The 26,149-nt window shown below is 50.9% G+C and overlaps 2 protein-coding genes across 5 annotated transcripts in view; one reads left to right on the top strand and one right to left on the bottom strand.

The window, feature by feature from the left end:
• Window positions 1–728: 728 nt before the first annotated feature.
• On the bottom strand, window positions 729–13,491 carry LOC115088506 (filaggrin-2-like). The gene is made up of 3 exons (XM_029596767.1): window positions 13,453–13,491; window positions 11,598–12,893; window positions 729–1,038 (listed from the first exon to the last, which is right to left on the bottom strand). Exons 1-2 carry the CDS (start codon window positions 13,489–13,491, stop codon window positions 11,685–11,687), a joined length of 1,248 nt encoding a protein of 415 aa, XP_029452627.1. The 3' UTR covers window positions 729–1,038; window positions 11,598–11,684.
• CAPN2 (calpain 2) overlaps window positions 12,174–26,149 on the top strand; it is a 98,788-nt gene continuing 84,812 nt past the window's right edge. The window contains exons 1-3 of one of the 4 annotated variants that reach the window (XM_029593104.1): window positions 12,174–12,228; window positions 12,998–13,726; window positions 23,469–23,538. In XM_029593104.1, coding sequence (XP_029448964.1) covers window positions 13,490–13,726; window positions 23,469–23,538 — 307 coding nt within the window. In that variant the 5' untranslated portion in view covers window positions 12,174–12,228; window positions 12,998–13,489. Of the gene's footprint in view, window positions 12,229–12,635; window positions 13,727–23,468; window positions 23,539–26,149 lie in introns of those variants that run through there. The other 3 variants (XM_029593102.1, XM_029593101.1, XM_029593103.1) reach the window with 3 other exon arrangements.

The following is a 26,149-nucleotide window of genomic DNA, read 5'->3' as shown; positions in this document are numbered from 1 at the left end:
CCATAACTGGACAGCATACTTTTAAATATTAAACTTTGCTTTGCTAAATATATGTTTCAGAAATCATGACACAGGGTCTGATGAATGTGTGTTCTGTGATTTTTGGAAATAGACTGCAAAAAATGAAGAAGATCCCCCAAAAAAACCTAAATTTATCAAGTAAAAGAAATTCATACTACATTGGTTGAAGGCAATCTCTGAAATGGCTGGGCCGAACTGCAATTTTCTCTTTACTGCTCACCATAGGAAAAACATTCAAATTATGTTGTTCCTTCAGTTACAGTGGCACAAAGTCCCTCTGATACCAGGCACTTTGTGAAGTAACACACAAACCCTGCAAAATGTCACTCAGAGCCTATACAGCAAGCCTGCCATACCAACACAGCACTAACTCCCAGATCCCATGCAGCAACAACCCTGCATGAAAAGACAACACTGCAAATACTCCACCTGGACCTGAAGCACCAGTACACCTCCTGGTGGGAAAACAGAACAAGCTGGACTGCTACAGCGATCCCTAGCCAGAACCTACACGCTAGCAGAATACTTCACCTCCGCACACATTAGATCACAGCCAGACCCTCGCTGAACACAAGACAGGCCGATGGGCACATATAATCGAGTACTCGTTTTCCTAACGTGCACGTAGCCACATCCCGTGAGATCTGAGCAGTGTAAAAAAGGGCACACCGAGGGAGAAATGTGTGTTTCTGGCACTCAAACGTTTATTGCATCAGGCGCACGGGCATCTAATTTGTGCGTTCACAGCAAAAACGCACTTCCAGTTTATATTGTTGATTAATATTGGAAAATGCAACACAGGGGCCACTGAAAGCCACAAAGGTCCCTTCCTCAGCTGTGATGGCTGTTGGATTTCCTTTCTTTTCAGCTGCTAAGTCATATGGCGAGCTCTGGTACCTTCCACGCCCCAGTGCAGATTTCCGGTATGTCTGTCCTGAAGAAGGCAGGGAATCATTTGGTCTTGACAGCAGGGTCGTTGCATAGGTCTTAAGCTGCTCTAATGAAAGCTTCCAATACCTGCAAAACAAAAGAAAACAAAACAAAACAGTTTGCTCCAGGATCAATACAGTTCCTGGAACGCCGCGTTTAAGTTTTAGCTTAAGTGCCTCATCTCCTTTGATCACAGGAAGAAAGGCCTCTGGGATCTGCCTCCCTAGCGCTACGCGGCGACGTGCTCACGTGCGTCCTTGGCGAGCTGCGTCAGCCGGTCCGGACATTCTCCGCATGGGGGATCATGCATGGCTAGAGAAGATTTGCAGCAGTCCCCGTTTCACGTTCTGCCACAATATTTTTTTATAGTGACTTTTCAGAGAAATTTTCAGCTCTTCTGAAAGCCGTGGAGAGATCAAAAGAAAAGGACATGCTTCCAGGGATCACTGGGCACTTATTAGTTGCCTATTTTTATTTAAAAATGTGCAAGAAACTTTTACATGGGGGTGGGGGGGTGGGAGAGGCAGGGGGATGCAGAGTCGCACAAAATCCAACATCGAAACAGAATATCACAACCCATGCATATGTTGACAAGATAACTGTCACTAACAAGATATATTTGTAGCCACTGTTATAACCGGACAAGGCGGACATGTCAAGCAGATCGGCCTGCCATTGTGCATCCACGTCTGACACGATGGTTTTGTTTCTTTTTTAAAACGTGTCCTAGCAGGTCTGTGTAAAGAATAAGCATCTTGATCTGTAAGCCATTCGGTTACTTGTTTTCTGGTCACTGTTTCATTGCATGTTCTAACAGCCTGAAAAAGAGGATTTATCCCACCAAAGCTTCCTATTGCGCCCGGGTCATAATAAATCTTATTTTTAATAGCTATTCATGCATGGTTGTCGTGTATAGCTGTAAACACAGTGGCCTGTATTAAAAAAAACCCCAAAAAACTCAAGCCTTGATTTCTTCACTTTTACATGTCCGAGTTTCTAACCCACCAGCTATTAATCATCCTTTTTTATATACTACAAAAGATCTGCTGACATTTCACTCTGAATGCCAACCAGGCAGGATCATTGTACAAGTGCATGTACACTGTAGCCATCTGAGGGGAGGAGGGAAGGCGGGATTTCTCAGTCACTGTGGATAGAATGAGAGAGAGAGAGAGAGCTTCCTGCTACATCACAGCTAGTAACTTTGAAATCCAAGGTCAGAATCCTGTTTCTGGCTGTGTCACTATCCTGGTAGCAGTTGTTTGGACTTCCGGTGAAGTCGTCAAAAAGCAGAGAGGTTCCATTAATTCTGTTGTCATTAAAATACAACAGAGCCATTTCTGATGGCATTATGGGGGGGGGGGCATATTTTTTGGGGTAGGGTTGGACTTCTGATGTCATCATAAGGTGGTCGTGTCATTTCTGGTGCCATCATAGGGGGTGTGGTTTTGGGGGTGTGGAGGCATGTCACGGGGCACAGCATGGGCAGGGCTACTCCATTCACTTCGATAGAGTGCGGGGCATGTTCAGATTGATGGGCATGGTTTGAGGCAGGGCTGCATTTATTCACTTATTATGGGTATGGGCATGGCCCAGATCAGAACCGAATGCTGATTGGCTGATTGACAGTGTACCAATTATACTACTGATGTGGCATGGAGGTTAGGAAAATCATCCAAAGGTGCTGACAGAACCTTCCATGTTGGTCTTATGATTGCTCTTTTCCACAGATCCCTCCCCTAAACTCTCATTTACCATGGTGAGTATATGTTATATGTAATTTCCTTCAGTGATTTAAACACTAGAACTGGGCAGTGGTCAAGAGCCGAATAAACAGACTTTAAACCACTGATCACTGCTGAGAATTCTCTAAATGCACAGCAAAGTGTGCAGAAACAGAACATGAAACAAAGCTATGGCGGTGCTGAAGTGCCTCGCTTCAGAAGATTTCACTTCTTTTTCAGCCCTGAGCCATGAAGGGCACTGGACTACTCATGAATCACCAAAGAATAGAAACCCAAGCCAGAGAAGAAACGGTAATATCATGGTCTTTTTAAAATACAGCGTTACAATTTTCTAGGTAAATTAGTGTGGCAGTGACAGTGTAAGCTTCCCCCTATTGCCCTGCCAAAGTGCCCCAACCTTTCTCCAGGGGGATTACCTGTGGGGTGAAACAGTATTCCAACCTCCATGACCCACTAAATCTTTGGCCTTGCTGCTGAGGCTGCTAGCAGGGGTGGCAGTTCTTACCATCTCAAAAAATGTGGAAAAATTATAATAAGAATAGATGTGGGTTGCGGAAGTAAAGCAGTCTAAAGTTTCAAATGACATCCAAGCAGTTGACGAAAAGTGAAAATATCAAATATTTAATTGAAGTGTACAAATAAATGCATAAACGGCAGAGATTATTAATGCAGCTCTGTCCTCCCCAACTGCTTTACCTCCGCAACACACATCTATTCTCCTTAGTGTAGTTCTTACCCCCTAACACGGTGCTTCCCTGCCCACTGGGAAGTGAACTAAGACCAGCAGCTTACTTCACAGAGACCACCAAGGAGTTTTCAAAGGGTAATGACGAGCCTGTTCCATACTGGACCTGGCGCCCCAGAAGTGGAAGGTGTAGCTCTGTGCCAATCAATCGGTCCCGATTAAAAATGAAGTAGGTTGACAAAATGTATACATCATATCATCATCATCAGATGTCAACATAAATTTTGCCTTTGTAATTCCAAAATACATACAGAACAAAAACATCTAATATTTAGACCAAAGAAGGTAAAAATAATTCAAATATTAACAGAAATCGGGATGAAGTCTGGCACGGCAAGAAAGACTAGAGATATAGATTTGCCATCTAAAAATGGCTCTGACTGTCTTCAAGTTGCATCAGATTCCGTAGGTCTTCTGGCAGCGTTGCAAGAAGAGGATTCTACATGCAATGAACGTGGTCACAGGCTCCAGCCTGGCTCAGTTCTAAATTCCATGCCCAGAACACAGCTTGGTTCTTCACATCGCAATATCAGGCGGTTTTTTAACTTTTTTTACTCTAACCAGTTAACGAGGATACATTTTTTGGCTATCAGAAATGCTTTAGGTAGAAGCAGCTTGTGAAACTTTAGCTAGAAACAACTTTTGATAAGGTTGCGCATAGGAGACTTGTGAATAAAACGAGAAGTTTGGGAGTGAATGCCAAGGTAGTAGGCATGGATTACAAATTGGTTGACTGATAGGAGACAGAGTGTAATGGTAAATGGAACCTTCTCTGAAAGAGAGAGCAGTGTTAAGTGGAGAGCCACAGGGATTGGTATTGGGACTGGTTCTGTTCAATATCTTTGTGAGTGACATTGAAGAAGGGTTAGAAGGTAAAATCTGTCTATTTGTGGATGATACTAAGATCTGCAATAGAGTAGACACACCTGAAGGAGTAGAGAGAATGAAAAGTGATTAACAAAGCTGGAGGAGAGGTCAAAGATTTGGCAGCTGGGATTCAATGCCAAGAAGTGCAGAGTCATGCATCTGGGGTTTAGCAATCCAAAAGAGCTGTATGTGATGGGGGATGCAAGAATGATATGCATGGACCAGGAAATAGTGACTAGAGATCTGAAGATGGCAAAACAATGTGACAAGATGATAACTAAAGCCAAAAGAATGCTGGACTGCATAGAGAGAGGAATAACCAGTAAGAAAAATGTACAGGTCCTTGGTAAGGCCTCAATTGAGTACTGTGTTCAGTTCTGGAGTCCATATTTGAAAGGGGATAAAGACAGTATGGAGGTGGTCCAGAGAAGAGCGACCAAAATGGTGTGGGGTCTGTATCAGAAGACCTATGAGGAGAGGCTGAAGGATCTGAATATGTATACCCTGAAAGAGAGGAGGTGCAGGAGAGATATGATACAGACCTTCAGATATTTGAAAGGTCTTAATGATGCACAATTGTCAAACCTTTTCCATTGGAAAGAAGTCAGTAGAACTAGGGGTTACAAAATTAAAATTCAAGGAGGATGACTCGGAATCAACGACAGGAAATATTTCTTCACAGAGAGGGTGTGGTGGATGCCTGGAATGTCCTTCTGGAGGAGGTGAAGACGAAAACTGAAAGAATTCAAAGGGGCATAGGATAAACACTTGTATTCTAAAAACTAGAGGATGGAAATGAAGAATGAATTGGGGTAACCTGCTATTGCGGCAGTTACTACTCCTAACCAATAAGCCAACATCCTGTTAATGCAACTCCAGTGCTCTCTGATTAAAACGGCAGGGGAAAAGGGGAATAGATTTCAGACAGCGACCAACAAGGGTCCTGACGTTTTACGCTCTGGGGAAACATAACTTGCTGGTATGGTGGTTACTACCCTTATCCAATAAGCTTACATACGTTAACGCAGCGCCATCATTATTCTCTGCTTCGATGGTAAGGGGTAACAGGGAATTGGATTCAGACAGTAACTGAGGCCCCTGATTTTACGGTTTGGGAAACTGATAAGCAGGGCTGGTGGAAGCACTAGGCGAGCTAGGCCTGGGCCTAGGGAAGCCAATCATCAGGGGACACTGCCGCTCATGAGTCAACGAGGCAGGGTGAGGTGGCAGAATTTTGAAGCGGCAAAAAAGTGCCCCTTTAAATGTCTGCCCAGCCCTCACTGCACCCTGCCTCCACCCCCCCAACCCTCATGGAAACCCAGGGCCCCGTGAGAGTCTTGGGAGGGTCGGAGGCACAAGGCAGAAGGTGCCTAGGGCATCTAATCCCCTTGCACCGGTCCTGCTAATAAGCATGGGGGTAACCTGCACGGTGTGGCAGATAAGCTTGCTGGGCAGACTGGATGGACCATTTGGTTCTTTCTGCCGTCATTTCAATGTTTCTATGAAAATCTATGAATAAAAAATCAGATTAAGTAACCATAAAAGCAAAAAGCAGTAGAATGGTATCTCTTTACCTGAAACTACTCCAAGGAAGTATACTACATTCTTCCAAAACTGTTAAATCTTAGGGCATTCCCAGAAACCATAATGTTACTGACCTTTGCTGGTATTACATTGCAATTATCAGAGGCAACTTTTTCAAATCTGAAGGCTCCCATGGCAAGCAGGCAGTTCTATGCAAGATATCATCACAGTCTTTGTAATTTTATTTCATTCTTTATTGAATTTCAAGTATCATAACATAAAATGAACAAGTGTTAAACACCACAACTCAATACAGTCTTCACCTAACACCAAAACCCTGCCCCTCTCCTCCACACATACACACACACAGGAGGAAAGATGAGAGGAAAGCAGAAAGTAACCCAACACACAACATGCCAGGTTGTCCTCGTGTCGTTTGAAACCTCACGTCTGAAGGAGTCGCGCCTGTCCTGCGTTGCATAACTCAGCTATTGCCGCCAACCCCTAAATGAAGCACAGGCTCAAGAGAGGGCTTAGAAGAATTCATCCAGTTCTTTACAATAAACACTTCTGCTGCCACTAACGTGATTTATCCATGAAGTTCCCTTCTTGGATCTGCATGGAACCTTCCCCTGCAGGGATCCCAACAGAGTCACCATGGGATCAGCTGGGACCGCCGGCCCTGCCACTTCCTGAATCCAGGACAAAACTTCTGGCCAGAAGACTTCCACGTTTGGAAAGAGCATAATCATTCCCCTTAGCATCCAGATCTTTCTGCCACACATCTGTCAGAGCTGCTGTAACTAAATTAATCTTTAAATCGTTACGATATCAATGTAGATGTGATATTGAGAATATAGTAATTAGTAGGGATGTGAATTGTTTTTTTGACGATTTAAAACAATCGTCAGATATATTTTAAATCGTCAAAAATCGTTAGAGCCACGATACAATAGCAATTCCCCTGATTTATCGTCAAAAAATCGTAAATCGGGGGAGGGCGGGAAAACCGGCACACCAAAACAACCCTAAAACCCACCCCAACCCTTTAAAACAAATCCCCCACCCTCCCGAACCCCCCCAAAATGTTTTAAATTACCTGGGGTCCAGTGGGGGGTCCCGGCGCGATCTCCCACTCTCGGGCCACGGCTGCGTTAATAGAAATGGCGCCGGTGGCCCTTACCATATAACAGGGCAAAGGTAGCGCCGGCGCCATTTTGGTTCCTGTCACCCAACGTCACGAGTGCAGGAGATCGCTCCCAGACCCCCGATGGACCCCCAGGGACTTTTGGCCAGCTTGGGGGGGGCCTCCTGACCCCCACAAGACTTGCCAAAAGTCCAGCGGGGGTCCGGGAGCGACCTCCTGCACGCGGGCCGTATTGCCAATATTCAAAATGGCGCCGGCGCTACCTTTGCCCTGTCATATGGTAAGGGCAAAGGGCCTCCGGCGCCATTTCTATTAACGCAGCCGTGGCCCGAGAGCGGGAGATCGCGCCGGGACCCCCCACTGGACCCCAGGTAATTTAAAACATTTTGGGGGGCTTCGGGAGGGTGGGGGAGGGTTTTAGGGTTGTTTTGGTGTGCCGGTTTTCCCGCCCTCCCCTGATTTACGATTTTTTACCAAAAAAAAACCATGACGATCAGATTTCCCTCCCCCCCCCAGCCAAAATCGATCGTTAAGACGATCGATCACACGATTCACATCCCTAGTAATTAGCGCGTTAAAGACTGGTGATGTGGCAGCACTAATGTCCTGTACAAAAAAGGGAGAGATATAATGTTGAATTTGCAGATAAGGGGTCTTGATCCTGACCCCTCAAGTATTAAGACAACATTGAAACATTTACAGGACTCTTACACCTTAGAGAAACCAGCATTGGATAGACCCTCAAAAATAGAATACAGCAGGGGTTCCAAGTCTTTTGGGGTGTGAGGACCCCTTTTCAGCATTCAAAGGTTTTAGGGACCCCCGTCCAGTCCCCACCAGTCTCACTCCTCTCCTTCAGCCACTCCCCTATGAGGAAAGACTACAGAGGTTAGGACTTTTCAGCTTGGAGAAGAGACGGCTGAGGGGGGATATGATAGAGGTGTTTAAAATCATGAGAGGTCTAGAATGGGTAGATGTGAATCGGTTATTTACTCTTTCGGATAGTAGAAAGATTAGGGGGAACTCCATGAAGTTAGCATGGGGCACATTTAAAACTAATCGGAGTAAGTTCTTTTTTACTCAACGCACAATTAAACTCTGGAATTTGTTGCCAGAGGATGTGGTTAGTGCAGTTAGTATAGCTGGGTTTAAAAAAGGGTTGGATAAGTTCTTGGAGGAGAAGTCCATTACCTGCTATTAAGTTCACTTAGAGAATAGCCACTGCCATTAGTAATGGTTACATGGAATAGACTTAGTTTTTGGGTACTTGCCAGGTTCTTATGGCCTGGATTGGCCACTGTTGGAAACAGGATGCTGGGCTTGATGGACCCTTGGTCTGACCCAGTATGGCATTTTCTTATGTTCTTATGGCCGGTGGGTGCATTAGGCTGGGTAGGTGGGGCGGCTAAGGGCAGCAGTTTTGAAAGGGAGAGAGAGGGAGAGATCACACGATGATATCATCACCTAGGGCGGCTGGACAGCCTTCCGCTGGCACTGGCCACTTCCCAGCAGCCTCTCTTCCCAATCCCTTCCCATCAGCCTCCTAAGTCTCATCACATGCCTACTCCAGACTCTCACCACCCAGCCCCTCTCCAAAAATCTTTCCCTTCCTACTCCTGCCCAGCCCCACGCATCAGTCTCTGAACTCCCAGACTCTCCTTACCAGTCTCTTATCCCAATGCATCCTCATTGCCAGGTTCTTGTGGCCTGGTTTTGGCCTCTGTTGGAAACAGGATGCTGGGCTTGATGGACCCTTGGTCTGACCCAGTATGGCATGTTCTTATTAGTCTTTCTCTCCCCAGCTCCCACCCCACCAGTCTCTCTCTTTTTTCAGTTTCTCCCAACCAGACTCTCTCCCCCTCTTCACCAGTTACAAGTCCCTTCTCTTTAGTCTTTCTCCCTTCCAAATGCCAAGTCACTATCCTCACTCTCCCATCCAAGCCCTCTCCCCACTCTCTCATTCTTTTTCTCCCTCGGCACAGCTGCACCAGTGTCTCTCAACCCCTTTCTCTCTCCTCAGCTGCAAACCACCAATCTCTCTCTCCATCCTCTCCCCCTAATTCTCTCTCTAGCCTCCCCCACCATTCTCTCCTCCCCCAGCCTCCCTGCACGAACCATTCCTGAGTGCACTCCCTCTTCTCCCTCCTGCTCTCCTCTCATGGACACTTCCTGAGTACCTTCCTTCCTGCTCCCCCCCCCCCCCACACACACAATTGACCCCCTTCACAGGAACCTTCCCTGCTGCCCTTTCCCCTCATGGCTCATTCCTTAGGCCTCCCCCAATGACCACTTCCCAAGTGTCATCCCTGTTGCATTCTCTCTCGAGGCCCCTTCACAAGTGCTTTTTATCCTGTGCCCCTTCCTACACTTCCTTCCCTCCCCTACAACACCTTCCCTCCTGATCTCCCTCCTGATCTCTATCCCTGGTGGTCCCTTCTCCACCCCGTCGAGTGGTTTTTGTGCCCTAACCCCAGAGTGCTGGCCCCTAATGTGTCCTTCCCACCTCCATGGCTATACTACTCATGGCAGCTTTTCTCCCTCTCACTGGGAAAACAGCACAAGCAACAGAGCCCGGAAAGGCTCCTTGTGGCAGTGATTAGTCGCACTCTCCCCCCCTTCCACTCTGCATGAGTTTGAGCTTCCTCTCTCTCCTCCAGCGTGGGAGATGAGCTCCTCAGAGGTGAGGCCAGCGGCTGCACGTTGATTCCCATGCCTCTAGCAGACCCCAGCTTGGGAACCATTGGGAGAGACAGTTGCAGGAGAAAATAAAGGGGGTCTCATGCAATCTGGGGGGGGGGGGGGGAACCAGGGGAAATACCATGGCAGGGAGACATGTGAACACTCACAAACTTCCCTGGTAGATTTAATTACCTTGCTATTCATAAGATGAACTGGTAGAGTCTCTTTTGTAGCACGTACAATACAGTTTAAGTTTAATTGCCACCTGTTCTTCTACTTCTAAATCCCTCTAAGCATTAGTATCTAGTAACCATCTCCAAGAGACCTGAGGAAACAAGCCATATTGTAAAGTTTAAAATTGCGAAACCTCATCCCTTGTCTCTGACTTCTAACAGGCCGATTCAGTACAGGTCGCGGGAGAGCAAGCGAGCGCCCGCTCTCTTGTGCGCGCGATTCAGTATTTAAATGAGGGCCCGCGGTAAAAAGAGGCGCTAGGGACACTAGCGCATCCCTAGCGCCTCTTTTTTGACAGGAGCGGCGGCTGTCAGCGAGATTGGTTCGGAAACCGGACGCCAGCAAAATTGAGAGTCCGGTTTTCAACCTGCGAGTTGATTTAAATTTTTATTTATTTATTTATTTTTTCACTTTGGGACCTCTGACTTAATATCACCGTGATATTAAGTCAGAGGGTGTACAGAAAAGCAGTTTCTGTACACCCTCACACACAATCTCTCTCTCACCGGCATCCCCCCACCCCCCATACCTCCCATGCTCTCTCTCAGCCTCCCCTCCCCATCATCCCCCCACCCCCCATACACACTCTCTCACCAGCATCCCCCCACCCCCCTTACCTCCCATGCTCTCACCCTCCCCCACACATTCTCTCTCACCAGCATCCCCCCACCCCCCTTTACCTCCCATGCTCTCACCCTCCCCTCCCTCACACATTCTCTCTCACCAGCATCCCCCCACCCCCCTTTACCTCCCATGCTCTCACCCTCCCCTCCCTCACACATTCTCTCTCACCAGCATCCCCCCCCCCCCCCTTTACCTCCCATGCTCTCACCCTCCCCTCCCTCACACATTCTCTCTCACCAGCATCCCCCCACCCCCTTTACCTCCCATGCTCTCTCACCCTCCCCTCCCTCACACATTCTCTCTCACCAGCATCCCCCCACCCCCATTACCTCCCATGCTCTCACCCTCCCCTCCCTCACACATTCTCTCTCACCAGCATCCCCCCACCCCCCTTACCTCCCATGCTCTCACCCTCCCCTCCCTCACACATTCTCTCTCACCAGCATCCCCCCACCCCCCTTACCTCCCATGCTCTCACCCTCCCCTCCCTCACACATTCTCTCTCACCAGCATCCCCCCACCCCCCTTACCTCCCATGCTCTCACCCTCCCCTCCCTCACACATTCTCTCTCACCAGCATCCCCCCACCCCCCTTACCTCCCATGCTCTCACCCTCCCCTCCCTCACACATTCTCTCTCACCAGCATCCCCCCCACCCCCCTTACCTCCCATGCTCTCACCCTCCCCTCCCTCACACACTCTCACCAGCATCCCCCCCACCCCCTTACCTCCCATGCTCTCTCACCCTCCTCTTCCCTCTCTCTCACACAAACTCTCTCACCAGCATTCCCCCCACCCCCCTTGCTCTCTCACCCTCCTCTTCCCTCTCTCACACACATTCTCTCTCACCGGCATTCCCCCCACCCCCCTTACCTCCCATGCTCTCTCACCCTCCTCTTCCCTCTCTCACACGCACATTCTCTCTCACCGGCATCTCCCCACCCCCCTTACCTACCATGCTCTCTCACCCTCCTCTTCCCTCTCTCACACGCACATTCTCTCTCACCAGCATTCCCCCTTACCTCCCATGCTCTCTCTCACCCTCCCCTTCCCCCTCTCTCACACACACATTCTCTCTCACCAGAATGCTGTGATTGGAGCGCGTCCTGCATCGAAGAGGAAGCCCCGGCGCGCCGTTCGCGGGGAGAGGGAAGGCCCCCGTGTGCTTTTATTGCATCAGCTCCTCTGTGTCACTGGCCCAGGGCCACAAGCTGGCGTTAAACGTGGTCCTTCCCTCTACCATTGCCCGCTTTGGGCTGTTTGCTTCCCTACAGCAATGACCAGAGAAAGCAAGCAAACGCTGCATGTAATGGTCTCCTGCCAACCCCCGCCCCCGGCACAGGGAGATGGTGGCATCAGAGGGGTTTCCTGTGGGCACAGTGACGGGATGGCCGAAAAGTTTCCAAGAGTGGCCGAGCGCCCGTTTTCTGCGCGGCTTTCCTGTCTCGGCCTGAATGAGAGTGCGAGCCCCGGCGACGATGCCTGCACCGCACGGCCCCTTCTGACCCCGCGGAAGTCCGGGAGCACGTGCGGGCGGCCCAGCGTCCTGCGAGTGACCCCGCCCCGGTGCCCTGAAATAAAGCGCAGGAGCCCCACCCAGCTGCTGTATCCAGGCCCCACCCAGCCCGCGGTGCTCATCTGACTGCGGCTGCTCCTGCTGCCCGAGGTCCCGTGCTGACCTGCTCCGATCCCCGCTCCGGTCCCTGCCCGAGGTCCGGTGCTGACCTGCTCCGATCCCCGCTCCGGTCCCTGCCCGAGGTCCGGTGCTGACCTGCTCCGATCCCCGCTCCGATCCCTGCCCGAGGTCCGGTGCTGACCTGCTCCGATCCCCGCTCCGGTCCCTGCCCGAGGTCCGGTGCTGACCTGCTCCGATCCCCGCTCCGGTCCCTGCCCGAGGTCCGGTGCTGACCTGCTCCGATCCCTGCCCGAGGTCCCGTGCTGACCTGCTCCGATCCCTGCCCGAGGTCCCGTGCTGACCTGCTCCTGCTCCCCGCTCCGGTCCCTGCCCGAGGTCCGGTGCTGCCCGATCCGGTCCCTGCCCGAGGTCCCGTGCTGACCTGCTCCGATCCCCGCTCCGGTCCCTGCCCGAGGTCCCGTGCTGCCCGATCCGGTCCCTGCCCGAGGTCCGGTGCTGACCTGCTCTTGCTATCTGGTCCCTGCCCGAGGTCCCGTGCTGCCCGATCCGGTCCCTGCCCGAGGTCCCGTGCTGACCTGCTCCGATCCCCGCTCCGGTCCCTGCCCGAGGTCCCGTGCTGACCTGCTCCGATCCCCGCTCCGGTCCCTGCCCGAGGTCCCGTGCTGCCCGATCCGGTCCCTGCCCGAGGTCCCGTGCTGACCTGCTCCGATCCCCGCTCCGGTCCCTGCCCGAGGTCCCGTGCTGCCCGATCCGGTCCCTGCCCGAGGTCCGGTGCTGACCTGCTCCGATCCCCGCTCCGGTCCCTGCCCGAGGTCCCGTGCTGCCCGATCCGGTCCCTGCCCGAGGTCCCGTGCTGCCCGATCCGGTCCCTGCCCGAGGTCCGGTGCTGACCTGCTCTTGCTATCTGGTCCCTGCCCGAGGTCCCGTGCTGCCCGATCCGGTCCCTGCCCGAGGTCCCGTGCTGACCTGCTCCGATCCCCGCTCCGGTCCCTGCCCGAGGTCCCGTGCTGCCCGATCCGGTCCCTGCCCGAGGTCCCGTGCTGCCCGATCCGGTCCCTGCCCGAGGTCCGGTGCTGACCCGCTCTTGCTATCTGGTCCCTGCCCGAGGTCCCGTGCTGCCCGATCCGGTCCCTGCCCGAGGTCCCGTGCTGCCCGATCCGGTCCCTGCCCGAGGTCCGGTGCTGACCCGCTCTTGCTATCTGGTCCCTGCCCGAGGTCCCGTGCTGACCTGCTGGGGGCTCAGGTAGAGAGGACCCGTGCTAGCCCCCGAAGTTGCCCCCCCCCCCCCCCCCGCTCTTACTGCTTTCCCCGCCGTGTCCTTGCCCGGGCGAGCCAGCATGGCCGGGGTGGTGGTGAAAATGGCCAAGGACAGGGCGCTCGCCCAGGGCTTCGGCGCCAACGAGCAGGCGATCGCCTACCAGCAGCAGGACTACGAGGCGCTGCGGGGCGAGTGCCAGCGCTCCGGCAGCCTCTTCAAGGACCCCAGCTTCCCCGCCGTGCCCTCGGCGCTGGGCTTCAACGAGCTGGGCCCCAACTCCTGCAAAACGCAGGGCATCGTGTGGAAGAGACCCCCGGTAAGGCAGGGGAGGGGGCGATGGCTCGGAAAACTTGGCGGGGAAGCCCGGCTTCGCGCGCTCCGAGCCACCCGCGTTAGTCTCACTGCAAAGAGTTGTTTTCTTTTCATGGGAGGGGCGAGGGCTCCGGTTGCATTTGTTAGCAGAAAGTCACAGGGGCACCTGGAAATCAGAGCTCAGGGTAGGGTGCGGGGAAGGCTCCCCCCTCCCCCCCCCCCCCTCCACTGCATGCACGCAGTTAAGTCCAGGGGGGTTCCAGGGTTACATCTGCCCCGTGGGGCAGATGTAACCCTGGACCCCTCCCCCCCCCTCCACTGCATGCACGCAGTTAAGTCCAGGGGGGGGTCCAGGGTTACATCTGCCCCGTGGGGCAGATGTAACCCTGGACCCCTCCCCCCCCCCTCCACTGCATGCACGCAGTTAAGTCCAGGGGGGGGGAGGGGTCCAGGGTTACATCTGCCCCACGGGGCAGCCCGGGGGCCGAGGGACAGGGACTGCAGCCCGCACCTCCTCCTCCTCTCAGTCACAGCCATCATTGCTTTGGGGAAACTCTTCGGCACCCACCGCGCCCTGAGTCACCCCTGGGCAGGGGCTCTCCCAGCCATTGACTGCCGGAGGGATCTCGCCCGTCACCACACGAGCACTGGGTGTAGCTGGGGATGCGGCTGACGCGCATCATTTCCCAAGGCAAGAGAAGACTGTACAGTTCCCCGCAGTTTGGCAAATATTCTATTGCTAAAGAAACAGAGCCGCACCTCTCTGAAATGAGACCCAGATCTACAAAATATGATATAAATAGAAAAGTCTTCCAAAAACAATACGAATAATAACTAAATGAGGAGAGCGGTATCAGAAAAGCCGGTGTGATTTGGTTACATAATTTATTGCTTACAGGGAGGGTGGGTCTGCCGGGCTCCCTTCTGTCAGTCACCCTGGATGTACCACACACCCCCTTCCTTTCATCAGGGGATGTTTTTTTTCAACACCTTAACCCAGTAGTTTAAACATCCAGTAATCCGATGGGGGAGGGGCACGGGAGCCCAAACAAGCCATGTACTGAGCTGGAAATTGGAGTCTTACCTCGGGCTGCCATATCTGGCAGGTGGAGTGACCCAGTTCAGTGTTTTGGGGGCAGAAGTTCAGGGTGTCGGCTAACCAGCCTGAGAAGTGCAGACGTAAGAAGAAGAAACAAACCAGACCTCGCCCTGCTCACTTAAAACATCTGTAATTTTGTAAGCCTTTGCTTGCTTGCTTGTCTTTTTCTGTCAGCTCACTCTCTCTCTCTCTCTCTGCCAACTTCCATCGCTGCCTCCTCTCAGTAAACTCTCTCTCCCCATGGCCAGAGCCTGCACACTTGCCAGCCCAGAGCACGTGCCTGTGATGCCCCCCTCCCTACGCTTCCTGCGCTGGCAGCGCTTCCTGCGCTGACAGCACATGGGTCTGTGATAGCTCCGTGCCACAGAAACATAGAAATGACGGCAGCAAAGGACATCCATTCTGCCCAGCAAGCTTCTCAAGGTCGTAACTGCCGTTACCCCCATGTTCCTCTTAAGGGTGCGCCGTGCTGTTATCCCCAAGCCTTATAACCCATAAAAACTGCAGCTAGCAACATTTTCACTGGGTGATGAGCTTTCTTGAAAACTGAGACAGTGCTGCTTGACGTGCTTTGCTTATGGCACAGCCAGGGCTGTTTGTTTGGCAGGGCAATCCATACCATCCCCATCCCCACCCCCCCCCCCACCCCCTCCCCACCACAACATGTGCTTGTGACCTCTGATCCTCCCTGCCTGCGACAGCTCCGCAGTTCTCAGTACCACAGGCTGGTCCCTGGTAAGGCATTTCTGGATCTGAACCTTCATTCCTCAGGCTTTTTACCCCAGCGACTCTACCAGTGAGCCGATCCGCCCGCTGACCTGGGAGGTTCGCCTGCTTAATGTTTCCTCCTGCCGCAGTGGCCCTCCACGAGTGCAGATGATGTGCATGACCTCCAAGCTCTGGGATGGTTAGAGAAATGTGCCCCCCCTCCCCCCCCCACACACACACACCAAGGACAGTGTGGGGCAGAGAAAGGAAGAATTTTAGTTTGATTTTTCAAGCCCTGATCTGATATTGGCTACAAGCCCAGAAGCACTGGAGGTCTTCACTCCGCTCCCCTTTCCTCTTCCCTGGTGGTGGCTGCAGGTGAATTTTGTTTTTCATTTTGTTTTTATATTTTGTGTTGTGTGATTTGTTTAAAAGCAATGAAAAATAAACAAATTTGAAAAAAAGCAGGAAAAAAACAAAAACCTAAGCCATCTGATCCTCTTTCCTTACTGAAGATTCTTTGTGTGAGACAGGAGCTCGCCCCAGTTGTTCCTGCCCTGCCTGTCCTGAGATTGCGGAGTGCGCTGGGAGACCAGGACCGGCACTGTTCATTGTTTTCCATGCAAAATGGCACCAGCCGAGTCCAGACCAGGTGCAGCCGCCCCACCAAGATTCTTTCGTAGGATAAGAGGACGAGGGGAGCTGGGGGAGGGAACAGAAGTGTTTTTATTTTCTCTGATGGGGCCTACATTTTTTAAATGTGAAACAGAAAACAAACAAAATTCGTTTTTTTTTTTTTTTTTAATTTGTTCCTAAAAACAAATTGAAACAAACCAGGACATTTTGTTAACACGAGTGCACATCTCTGCTGCCCGTCCAGGGAGAGAGAGAGTGACTGCAAAACCCATTCAGTCTGCTCGTTTTCTCCCGCTGCAGTGGCAACGAGACCCTTCCCGATCTCTGGCTTTACCCCCGGGCCCTCACAGATCCTCTGCGCTTATCCCAGGCTTTCTTTAATCCAGACACTGACCTCGTCTCCACCACCGCCACTGGGAAGGCCGTTCCATGCATGCACCACCCTAGCTGCAAAGAAACATTTATCTGATGCTGCTCCTGAGCTTCTCAAGCTCACCCTATAACACCTTGCAGGAGAGTACTTTGAGCAGTTTAAATATTGGCAATAAACCTTGTTTTGCTTCTGCATCTTCGTGCCTTATGATTAGTGGGTATCTCAGGAGGCATTTTCTGGCTCTTTGCAAAGGTGTTGTCATTTCCTGCAGTCTGTTCTTAAATACAGAGCAGAGGTCTCAGCCTTTTGGAGAGCACGGAGCCCTTTTCAGCCTCAAAAAGTTTCACATCCTTTCATTTTTCCATGCAGTTAAATGATCCAGAAAAGTGATTCATGTAATAACAAATATGCACTCAGAATCACTTGTAATGTATAAACTAAATATTAATTAAACAATTCCTCCCCTCCCCTTACGCTCCTCACCGTCCCCCTGCCCCGCTTCCCTCCATTCATGGCTGCTCTCCCTTCTCTTCTTTCCCCCCTGCAGCTCTTCCTCTGGTTCTGGTCCTGCTTGTTTCCTCCTGTGGCCCCTTCCCTAACGACTCTCCCTCCTGCGGTCCCTGCCCTGATCTTCTTCCTCAAGGCCCATTCTTTCCATCCTGTGTTTCCTCCATGGCCCCTTCCCGATTGCCTGACCTCATTCTTCCCTCCACCCTGTGGCCCCTTCCCGAGTGCCTGACCTCATTTTCCCCCCCCGTGGCCCCTTCCCGAGTGCCTGCCCTCATTTTCCCCCCCGTGGCCCCTTCCCGAGTGCCTGACCTCATTTTCCCCCCCGTGGCCCCTTCCCGAGTGCCTGCCCTCATTCTTCCCTCCACCCTGTGGCCCCTTCCCGAGTGCCTGACCTCATTTTCCCCCCGTGGCCCCTTCCCGAGTGCCTGCCCTCATTCTCCCCTTCTCCTTCCCGAGTGCCTGTCCTCATTTTTCCCTCCACCCTGTGGCCCCTTCCCGAGTGCCTGACCTCCTGTCCTCTTCCCCTTCCTTGGTCCTCACCCTCCTTTCCTCTCCTCACCGTCCCATCCTATAGGTTCTTTTTTTTATATATTTATTTGGATTTATTACTCACCTTTTTGGATAAGGAACTCACCCATACAACGTATGAGAAAGGTAACAGGCAGTCAGAGACCTGTGGGTGTAGCAGCTTAACAATTCTAGCCTGAAGGAGCCCTCCCTATCCATCAGGGACAGGACCAAACTAGGTAAAATGAAGAACAGGACACTAACACAGCACACCTCAGTAAAATCAACATAGGACTATTTAGATAAGAATACAGACACCTCTGCACACAATAGGTTGAAGCAGCATTTTAAAGGCTGTGGTATAAATACAAACCTTGGGGAAAACAATAGGTTGCAGCAGCAGCAGCTTAACTCACTCCTTCCTCTTAAGGCCCTTTCCAAGTGCTTTCACTCCTATGCTCCCCTCTTGCCCCCTTCTCCCATCTCTGCCCCCTTCCTACCTGCTGATCCCACTGTTGGCTCTGCCTTTCTTCCCTCCCTGTCCGGCCAGATGTGCTCCGCAGAGTCCTCGCCCTGCTTACGACCGCCTCTGATCATGTGGAGCAGCCTCTGTTTGAGATGCTGGCGGCAGCGCCCTGTCCCCTCCCCTCCTCTCGGCGCAGTTTCAGGCTCCGCCTGGTGGCGGTCGGCTGCGGCCTTCCCCGCCTTCTCTGTCCAGGCCAGTTTGGGCTTCTCAAGGCTGCAGTCTCTCTCTCTCTCTCTCCTTGGTACGGGATCGGGTAATGGGATTACGCAGCAGCAGCAGCCTTAGAGCAGAGCTCCTCGGCGGTGAGGTCGGCCTGCTCTCGTTCCTCAGCAGCTGCCGTTTGGTTGCCTCCTTTCTGGTGGACTCCCGTGTGGATGGTTTCGTGGACCCTCCACCGCTGCCCCAGAGAATGGTGGCAGTAGCCAGGGTTCGCCCTGTTGCCCTGTGCCTGGCCAGAGAGTAAAACCACATCCTGCTGCAGCTTCAGAGGCACCTGGTTGACACTTTTGACGATAAGCCCCCAGGACAGGCTGATGCAGTAACCTGTGCATTGAGAAACCGTGCGCTGGTTTCCAGCATATAGTCGTAACACACAGATTACAATTTTGTTATAACTCCCGATGTGGCAAATTAATGAAGTGCTGATACATCGGGAGTTAAAAAAAAAAGTGCATAGACTGAGTTAATGTGCGCATGGAACAGGCCGAACGCACATTTTAACTCTGGGTTGGGAGGGTGGAGGAGGAGGAACTGGGGAAGAAAGACACTGTGCAGAGAATTTAGAAAAAGATACCTGGATAAGTCGTATTTATCTGGCTGCGGCTATCTGCTACCACTTAGCCGGATAAGTATGGACTTAACTTTCCAGTGCTGCTTAGCCAGATAACTCCATCACCGAGCACTAAGAGAACTCAGGTTAGGCCACTGCTCCTCTCTGCATCGGGGGCACTGCTTAATGCCCTCATTTGCAGGGGATTTACATGCGAGGGCGCTAAGCCGAGCGCACGTCTTTTTCAATGCCCGTTTTCTGGGGGATGACGCAGTAAAGTGCGCCAGCCTAGGTCGCGGGTTTACGCACGTTTTGGACGCGCTGGAACTAGCACCTGACGCAGTAAGGGGATTAGCGCGTCCAAAACGCGAACCCGAGAGCGCACATCACGTGTAAATTCCATATAGATGGGTCTATCGGCTATTACCCCCTCTCCCCCCGATGCAGAAAACCCCCGTGCGCCCATCGCGCACTTTTTTAACACGGCAAATTTAACTCCGGCCCTGGAGCTGGCGTTAAGTCAGTCCGCGAGTCAAGGCCTCATAAGAAATTAAACATTACAGTCCTCTGTGGTTCCTCCTACTTAAGTATCATTGCGATGCTTAAATCTACTGCTTGGGGTTTAAAAATAAAGGTATAATGTAATGGCTTAATGTAAAAAAAAAAAAAATTCTGGTCGCAAGCGGTGAAATCGTGATGAAACTGACTCGCGCCCGATGCATTTGAGCGCTGGGGACGCACAAGTTTCTCCCCTAGCGCGCCCTTTTTAATGCAGCCTCCTATTAAAATATTGCATCCATTTTAATATTGCATCGGGCGCCCGGGGGAGGTGGACGTGCCCGCGCCGGGGGAAAACGGGCGCTCAAATACGAGCGCCCGTTTTTAATGCGCGTCTGATTGCGTAAAACCCCCCGCTGCGTCGGCAGTAGGATTTACGCTCACAAAACGAATGTGCGTTCAAGTGGGGGTTGAACTGTGCGCTCGGCTGAACGCACCTTTCGGGGTGGGCCTGTGAAAGAGGAAGGGGGAGGGGTCACCAAAGCATTCAGGGCCGGAGAGGTTTGTCCCGCCGTTAATAGGAGGCCGCTCCTTCAACCCGGGCAGGAATAACTGTGTCTAGAGCCCGGCCTGGGTGCTGGTGCCCCTGCCTTACTGGGCTCGCTCTTCACAGACAGGGAGAGAGCGAGAGCTGTGAGAGACATAGATGGGGGAGAGAGTAAGAGGAGGGAGAGAATGAGGGGGGGTGGACGGGGGGTCATTGCTGCGACACCACCTAAAGAGCCTATTGGTTATGGAACGGGCGCCCATGGATTGCAGAAAGGTAGACACTGAAGTCGTTAAAGACCAGCAGGTCCCTGCCCACTTCCATTCCCCGAGACCCTGCTTTCTTTGTGTTATGTCCATGAATTTTTATTGCCCCTCACAAGAATGCTTTACAACCCTTTGCATTTAGTGACCCCAAGATTAACTCGTCTGGGAAGGGTATCGCTGTCATACCGTGCAATGCGATTTATCTAACGAGACAAGAGAGATTCCAGCCCCGGGGGTAGAGAATGATCTATAGGTGGAACCCCGAAGTCAATTTAGGGGATGCCAGCACCAAACCCGGTGCCACGTGACATCCGGTTTTACCCTCCCTTTCCTGCCAGCAAGGATCCCCCGTGCCACCATTTTACTCCGTGAACCCCCAGCAGTGACCCAGCAGAAGCCCGGGCTCGCTCAGAGCCGTGAGTAGGGGCCGCTGGAAAACATCACGGTTTTCTCGTTTTGCAAACAGTTACTTTTAAACAATAATATTAAGTCAAAAGGAATGCAGGTAAGGAGATGGTTTGAGATGTTCCCTTCAGAAGAAGGATGGATGAGGATGCAGGCCCAGGCTCCAGCTGTCGAGTCTTCAAGAGCTAAAGGGACAGATTTCCACCATCAGCTGTGAGCAGGCAGGAGAGGGGAAGTCTGGGTATCAGCGAGAAGGAGGGGAAAGGAGATACGTAATCGTTTTGGGGATGTAAAAAAAAAAAAAAAGTCTGCAAAAATTAATCCTCTCTCACAAGTCCTTATACAGCAGAGTAACGCTAGTGCTGGTTACCGCTGCCTGTATGTAGCCTCCGTGACTCCCTGCGGGTGTTACCGCACCGCCTTCACGCAGGCTGCAGAAACATCCCTGACGTTGCTACTAACTCAGCCTCCCCTGGCACCACTTCCTGTCGTGTGCTCAGGGGGCTGCTTGCATGCCTCTCCCAGGTCCATGGCTTACCTTCCGGCTTTCTGCGGGACGCCTCACTAAACCAGGGCTTCGCATACTTGCAGTGACGGATTTAGGGTTTTGGCGTCCCCTGTCATTTATTTATTTATTTATTTATTTAAAGTATTTATATACCGGGGTTCCTGTATAGTATACATATCACCCCGGTTTACAAGGAACCATAACTATCGCTAAAGAACCGTAACTATCGCTTCATTTAGCGGTTTACATTGAACATAATTAATTTGAAAAAACAGAAAAAGTATATAATATGGTTAAACAGTTAATAACTAAAATGCAGGTTAATAAGTAAATAAGTAAGTAAATAACATTGAACTTGATAGAATCTGGTAACAGGATAAGATTTATATTAAGAACATAAGAAATTGCCATGCTGGGTCAGACCAAGGGTCCAATCAAGCCCAGCATCCTGTTTCCAACAATGGCCAAAACCAGGCCATAAGAACCTGGCAAGTACCCAAAAACTAAGTCTATTTCATGTTACTGTTGCTAGTAATAGCAGTGGCTATTTTCTACATCAACTTGATTAATAGCAGGTAATGGACTTCTCCTCCAAACCTTTTTTAAACCCAGCTACACTAACTGCACTAACCATATCCTCTGGCAACCAATTCCAGAATTTCAATTGTGCGCTGAGTGAAAAAGAACTTTCTCCACTTAGTTTTAAATGTGCTACATGCTAACTTCATGGAGTGCCCCTGCCAACACTGTATTTATTAATATAAATTATATTATTTCTATTTGAAGGCAGCAAATCTTCAGCTAGCCTGCTGCCCTCTCCACACCCCCCCCCCCCCCCCACCTCCCCAGATTTCTGCTGCCATAGGCCCAGGCCTGGTGTGCCTGTTGACAAATCCAGGCCTGCATATGTAAGCAAGTTTAGGGGTGCAGGGACCTGTCAGCTAAAGGATACTCCCAGTTCACCTTCCACTTCACGTCACGATCCTGAGCTCAGGAAAAACACAACGTGTCCTCCTCAGAAATAGACTTTTTTATTTATCAGATTTGGAAGGATATAGCATTTAGAAAATAACAGTTCCTGTCTAACATCCTGGCCACTAAGCACCAGTTTTCCCTAGAGATAGTTCTGTACCATGGGTGGTTACCAACATGCCATAAACCTTAGCCTGCTTAATATATTAATACTTATGGCCAACTTACCCAACCTCAGGCAATATCCCTCTGTTCACCTCTGAAGCAGACTCGAGCTGGAGAATGTGTGCATGGAATAAGACTTGCTTCCTGGGCTTGGTAGTGGCAGAGCTGGTGGCGGTCCGGGTAGTGGACTTGCTTCTGGCTCTAGTACTTGCCGGGCTGTCTGAGGCTTACTCTCTCTTCTCACTGTCTCAGACTTCGTGTCACTCTCCGAACCAGAGCAGGGCATCTCTGGTCTCCTCTTCCCGGTCTCCTGGCTGCACCTAGTCTTCTCCCTCCTCGATAGCAGGGGGTGCTGGTCTGCTTAGGGCTTCTCTTTCCCTCTTCTGGTTTCTTTTCTTTCGGGGGTCCCTTCTCTGGTCTCAGGGTTCACCTTTTTAGGGTCTCGCTCCCAGGGTTGCTTCCTCCTCATTTGCCTCCCTGTTATACTTTCCAGCTGATAAATATGCATAAGCTCATGCATAATCACGTGGTGGGTGGTAGGTCTTTTCCGTATTGCAGCTCTTTCCCCCACTCCCCATTACTTCGGGGGGCGGGGGGGGGGGGGGTTCCTGCTGTGTTGTAGGTCTGTATGCCAAGCAGTTGTGCCAGAGTCAGTGTTGTCCTGTCTCAGACTGCCTCCCCTTCTTCCAAGGGTGGGATTCTTTCTGACTTCTGGACTCTGCCAATCCATGACTCCTGCTTAGGGGCTTAGCTGCTGTATTGTCCTTCTGCCTTGGTCCTATTTACAAAGGCATTTACAAACAGGCAGATCTAGACAAACTATCCTTCTGTGTAAGGTTCATCTGGCCAAAGCTTCTTCTTTTTCCACTGAGACAGTCTTGGCCTGTCAGTAGCCTGGTCTGCATACTTTTTTTAACTTATGAATCATGTTTGGTGCTTGCAGTGGTAAAACATGGGATATCTCCTTACACATACTTGTCCTGGAAACCTCACAGCCAATCTGGTTTTCGGCATATCCAGGAAATAAATGTCCTTACAGTGGAGACTCAGTACGGCATATGCTAATTATCTTTCACATATCCTTTGAATGTCATTTCTGAGTTGTATTTCACCTTTTATGACTAATCAGCCATTTCAAAGCAGATTACATGCAGGTACGGTAGGTATTTCCCTGTCTCCAGAGGACTTGGCGATCTTTTGTGGATCTCCAGCAAATCTGACTGCCCCCAGACTAAACTCTCTGTCCTTGTTTTCCAGGATCTGTGTTCCAACCCCCAGTTTATCCAGGGAGGAGCGACTCGCACGGATATCCGCCAAGGAGCCCTGGGTAAGCAGAACTCTGCCGTGGAGGGGGGAGGGAATGGGCCGAGGCTCACCTTGTCCCTGACTGCCATTAATAGTTCTGGGTCTTACTGATCTGGGACGTCTGCCAGAAAGCAGAATGTGAGGGGGGGGAAGGGAGGGGGCGAGGAGTTCCTCGGAAGAATCATGCTCTGTCTGCCAGTCAGCAGCATTCCCCGTGCTCCTGGTAGGAGAGCACACCATGTTACAATTCATGCTCTCTTCCGATCAGCAGACCTCTTTCATTCCTAAGAGGTGCTTGGCTGCCACTCTGCGGTGGCTTGTTTGAGTGGACAACGGCAACTGAAGTGTCCGCAGAGCAGGAAGAGGATTTAGACTTCAGTCTTACCTTCCTTTAAAAAGTGAACATTGTTGGAACCAAGGTGTTTATTCCTTGCTTTCCAACGCTGAGCAGAATGTGACCTTCAGAGGGTCACGGGTGCGGGGCAGGAACACACATTGGGCATTGTCTGAGATCACATCGGTCATGCACAAAGCAACAGGTTTCAGACTTCTCTTGCGCCACAAACACGTCGCTGGGCTTTTCTGTATAAATACATTCGGCATCTTGTGCTCATCCGCTGTGCTCATTTCTATGCTCCCTACCTTATAGAGTGTTGAAAATAATTATATAAAAGGGATCACTTCATTCATCTGTCTGTAGGCACAGTAACTCCAAAAAAGGAAGAGAAATTCATCAAATTTGGCATGCAGGAAGAAAATGTGACTGTCTCGGGCGAGTTTGAAAACCAGAAACACTGGATCAGTACTTTCAAAGAACCACGCTTCCAAAAAAAAAAAAATCCCCGTTGCTTTCAATGGGAAACTATCAGAAGCAATTAGAGACTGCAGGATGCTGGCCAGTGCTCAAGGCCGGTGCAACCCTAGGCAGACTTAGCAGCGCTGTGGTTCAGGGGACAGTGGCGGTGACGGCAGCGCTGTGGTTCAGGGGACAATGACGGAATTTCCTTCTTTCTGCCTGCACGGGCCTACACGACACCACTTCCTCTCCCAGCCTGCGAGGGGCGGGAAGAAGGACACACCATCCCCTAAAGGAGCAGGCTGCAGCATGGGTCCATGCGGCTGAAAGGAGGAAGCAGCAGCAGCAGCAGTGTTGGCTGCGTGGGCTAAAAGGAACAGCAGGCCAAGGCCAGTGCAGTGACATTAGGCGCCCTACGCAAACCCTTGGTCTTACACAACCCCTTTCACCGCCCCCACCCCTCCTACCTATTGGCGGCAGTTCTAGCACGGTGCTCCCTTCTTTCATGGCTCTGGCACAGCGTTCCTCTCCATCTCTTCCTTCACCCTCTGCCCAGCATCTCTCCTCTGTCCCCTCCATGCCTGGCATTCCCGCATCACACCAATCGTTTTGCCCTCACCTTCATATCTCTCTCGCTCTCTCTCGCAGTATCCCCCCCTTCCGTTCCTCTTCAACATTCATGTCTCGCCGCCTCCTGCTTGTACCCCGGGCCTCTCCTAATTCTTCAATGCCAGCAGTATGGGCTCCACTGGTGGCCCTGGGCCTCTCTTTTTCTGCCACTTAGCAGGATGGATTCTGCCAGTGGCTGGGATTCTGCCACCCCTCTCGCCCCCCCTCCCCCAAAGTTTTGTGCTGTAGGCGACTTCCTAGTTTGCCTAGTGGGAGCGCTGACCTCCGTGTGGGCCGAAAAGAGGAGGAACCTAGGAAAAGCAATGTACAGCACAGGAAAAAGAGTAGGAGCCGAAAGCAGAGCAAAGTTGGTCCCTGCGGCCTGAAGATGAAGTTGTCCTGAAGGAGGAGGCTGCTGCCGCTGCTTATGCTTCCAGAGGGGAGTAAGTGAAAGAGAGGGAGCATTTGTGTGTGATTTGAGCATGTGTGAGAGAGAGAGTGTATGAATATGAGTGAGAATTTGTGTGTGTGAGAGAGGGAAATGTTTGTGTGCTACAACCTCTTGCTAATCGACGACAGTTTGAGGGCGCCTGAAAATCAAAAGTTCCAGGTATGGAGAGTGGGGGATTTTATGTATCCTTATTAGCTTAAATTATTAGGTGTAATTTGATGTGTGTGCTGTTTGAAATAATTTATTGGTGTTTTTGAAATTTAAAAAAATGTGTTTACAAGTTTTTAATTATTAGATGATATTCTGTCAGCTTTTTTCAAATTTGTATTCTTTTTATTAGTATGTTTGTGTTATTAGGATCGATGTTTTTATATTTCTTGATTTTATTGTTGAATGATGATGATTCTGTTTTTCCGTTGTTGCACTTTATACAGAGTCAGACTTGTTGCGTTTTCCAGTTAAGTTTTTGTCTGCATGTTTCTGTTTGTACTTTATGGGCTCTTTATTCTGTATTTAGTGAGGGTCTGTCTGTGTTCTGACATGTGATCTAAGTGAGGTAGTTTGCTAATGTGTAACTTCTGTGTTGGGATCTATAGCAGCTTGGTTTGTTCTGTTTTTCTAGTAGGAGATGTATTAGTGTTTTAGGGTGTGATGTAATATTTGCAGTGTTGCCTTTTCATGGGTAGGTTGGTTTTGAGTGTTTTGGCATTGGAGCTGTACTATACTGTAATTGTAATTCAGTTTACTCATGGCTTTCTGAGAGCCAAGTCTACTCCC

This window comes from Rhinatrema bivittatum, chromosome 3, assembly GCF_901001135.1.
Source record: "Rhinatrema bivittatum chromosome 3, aRhiBiv1.1, whole genome shotgun sequence".
NCBI classification, from domain to species: Eukaryota; Metazoa; Chordata; class Amphibia; order Gymnophiona; family Rhinatrematidae; genus Rhinatrema; species Rhinatrema bivittatum.
The sequence above is the reverse complement of the archived record's forward strand: the minus strand, read 5'-3'. Positions and strand labels throughout refer to the sequence as shown.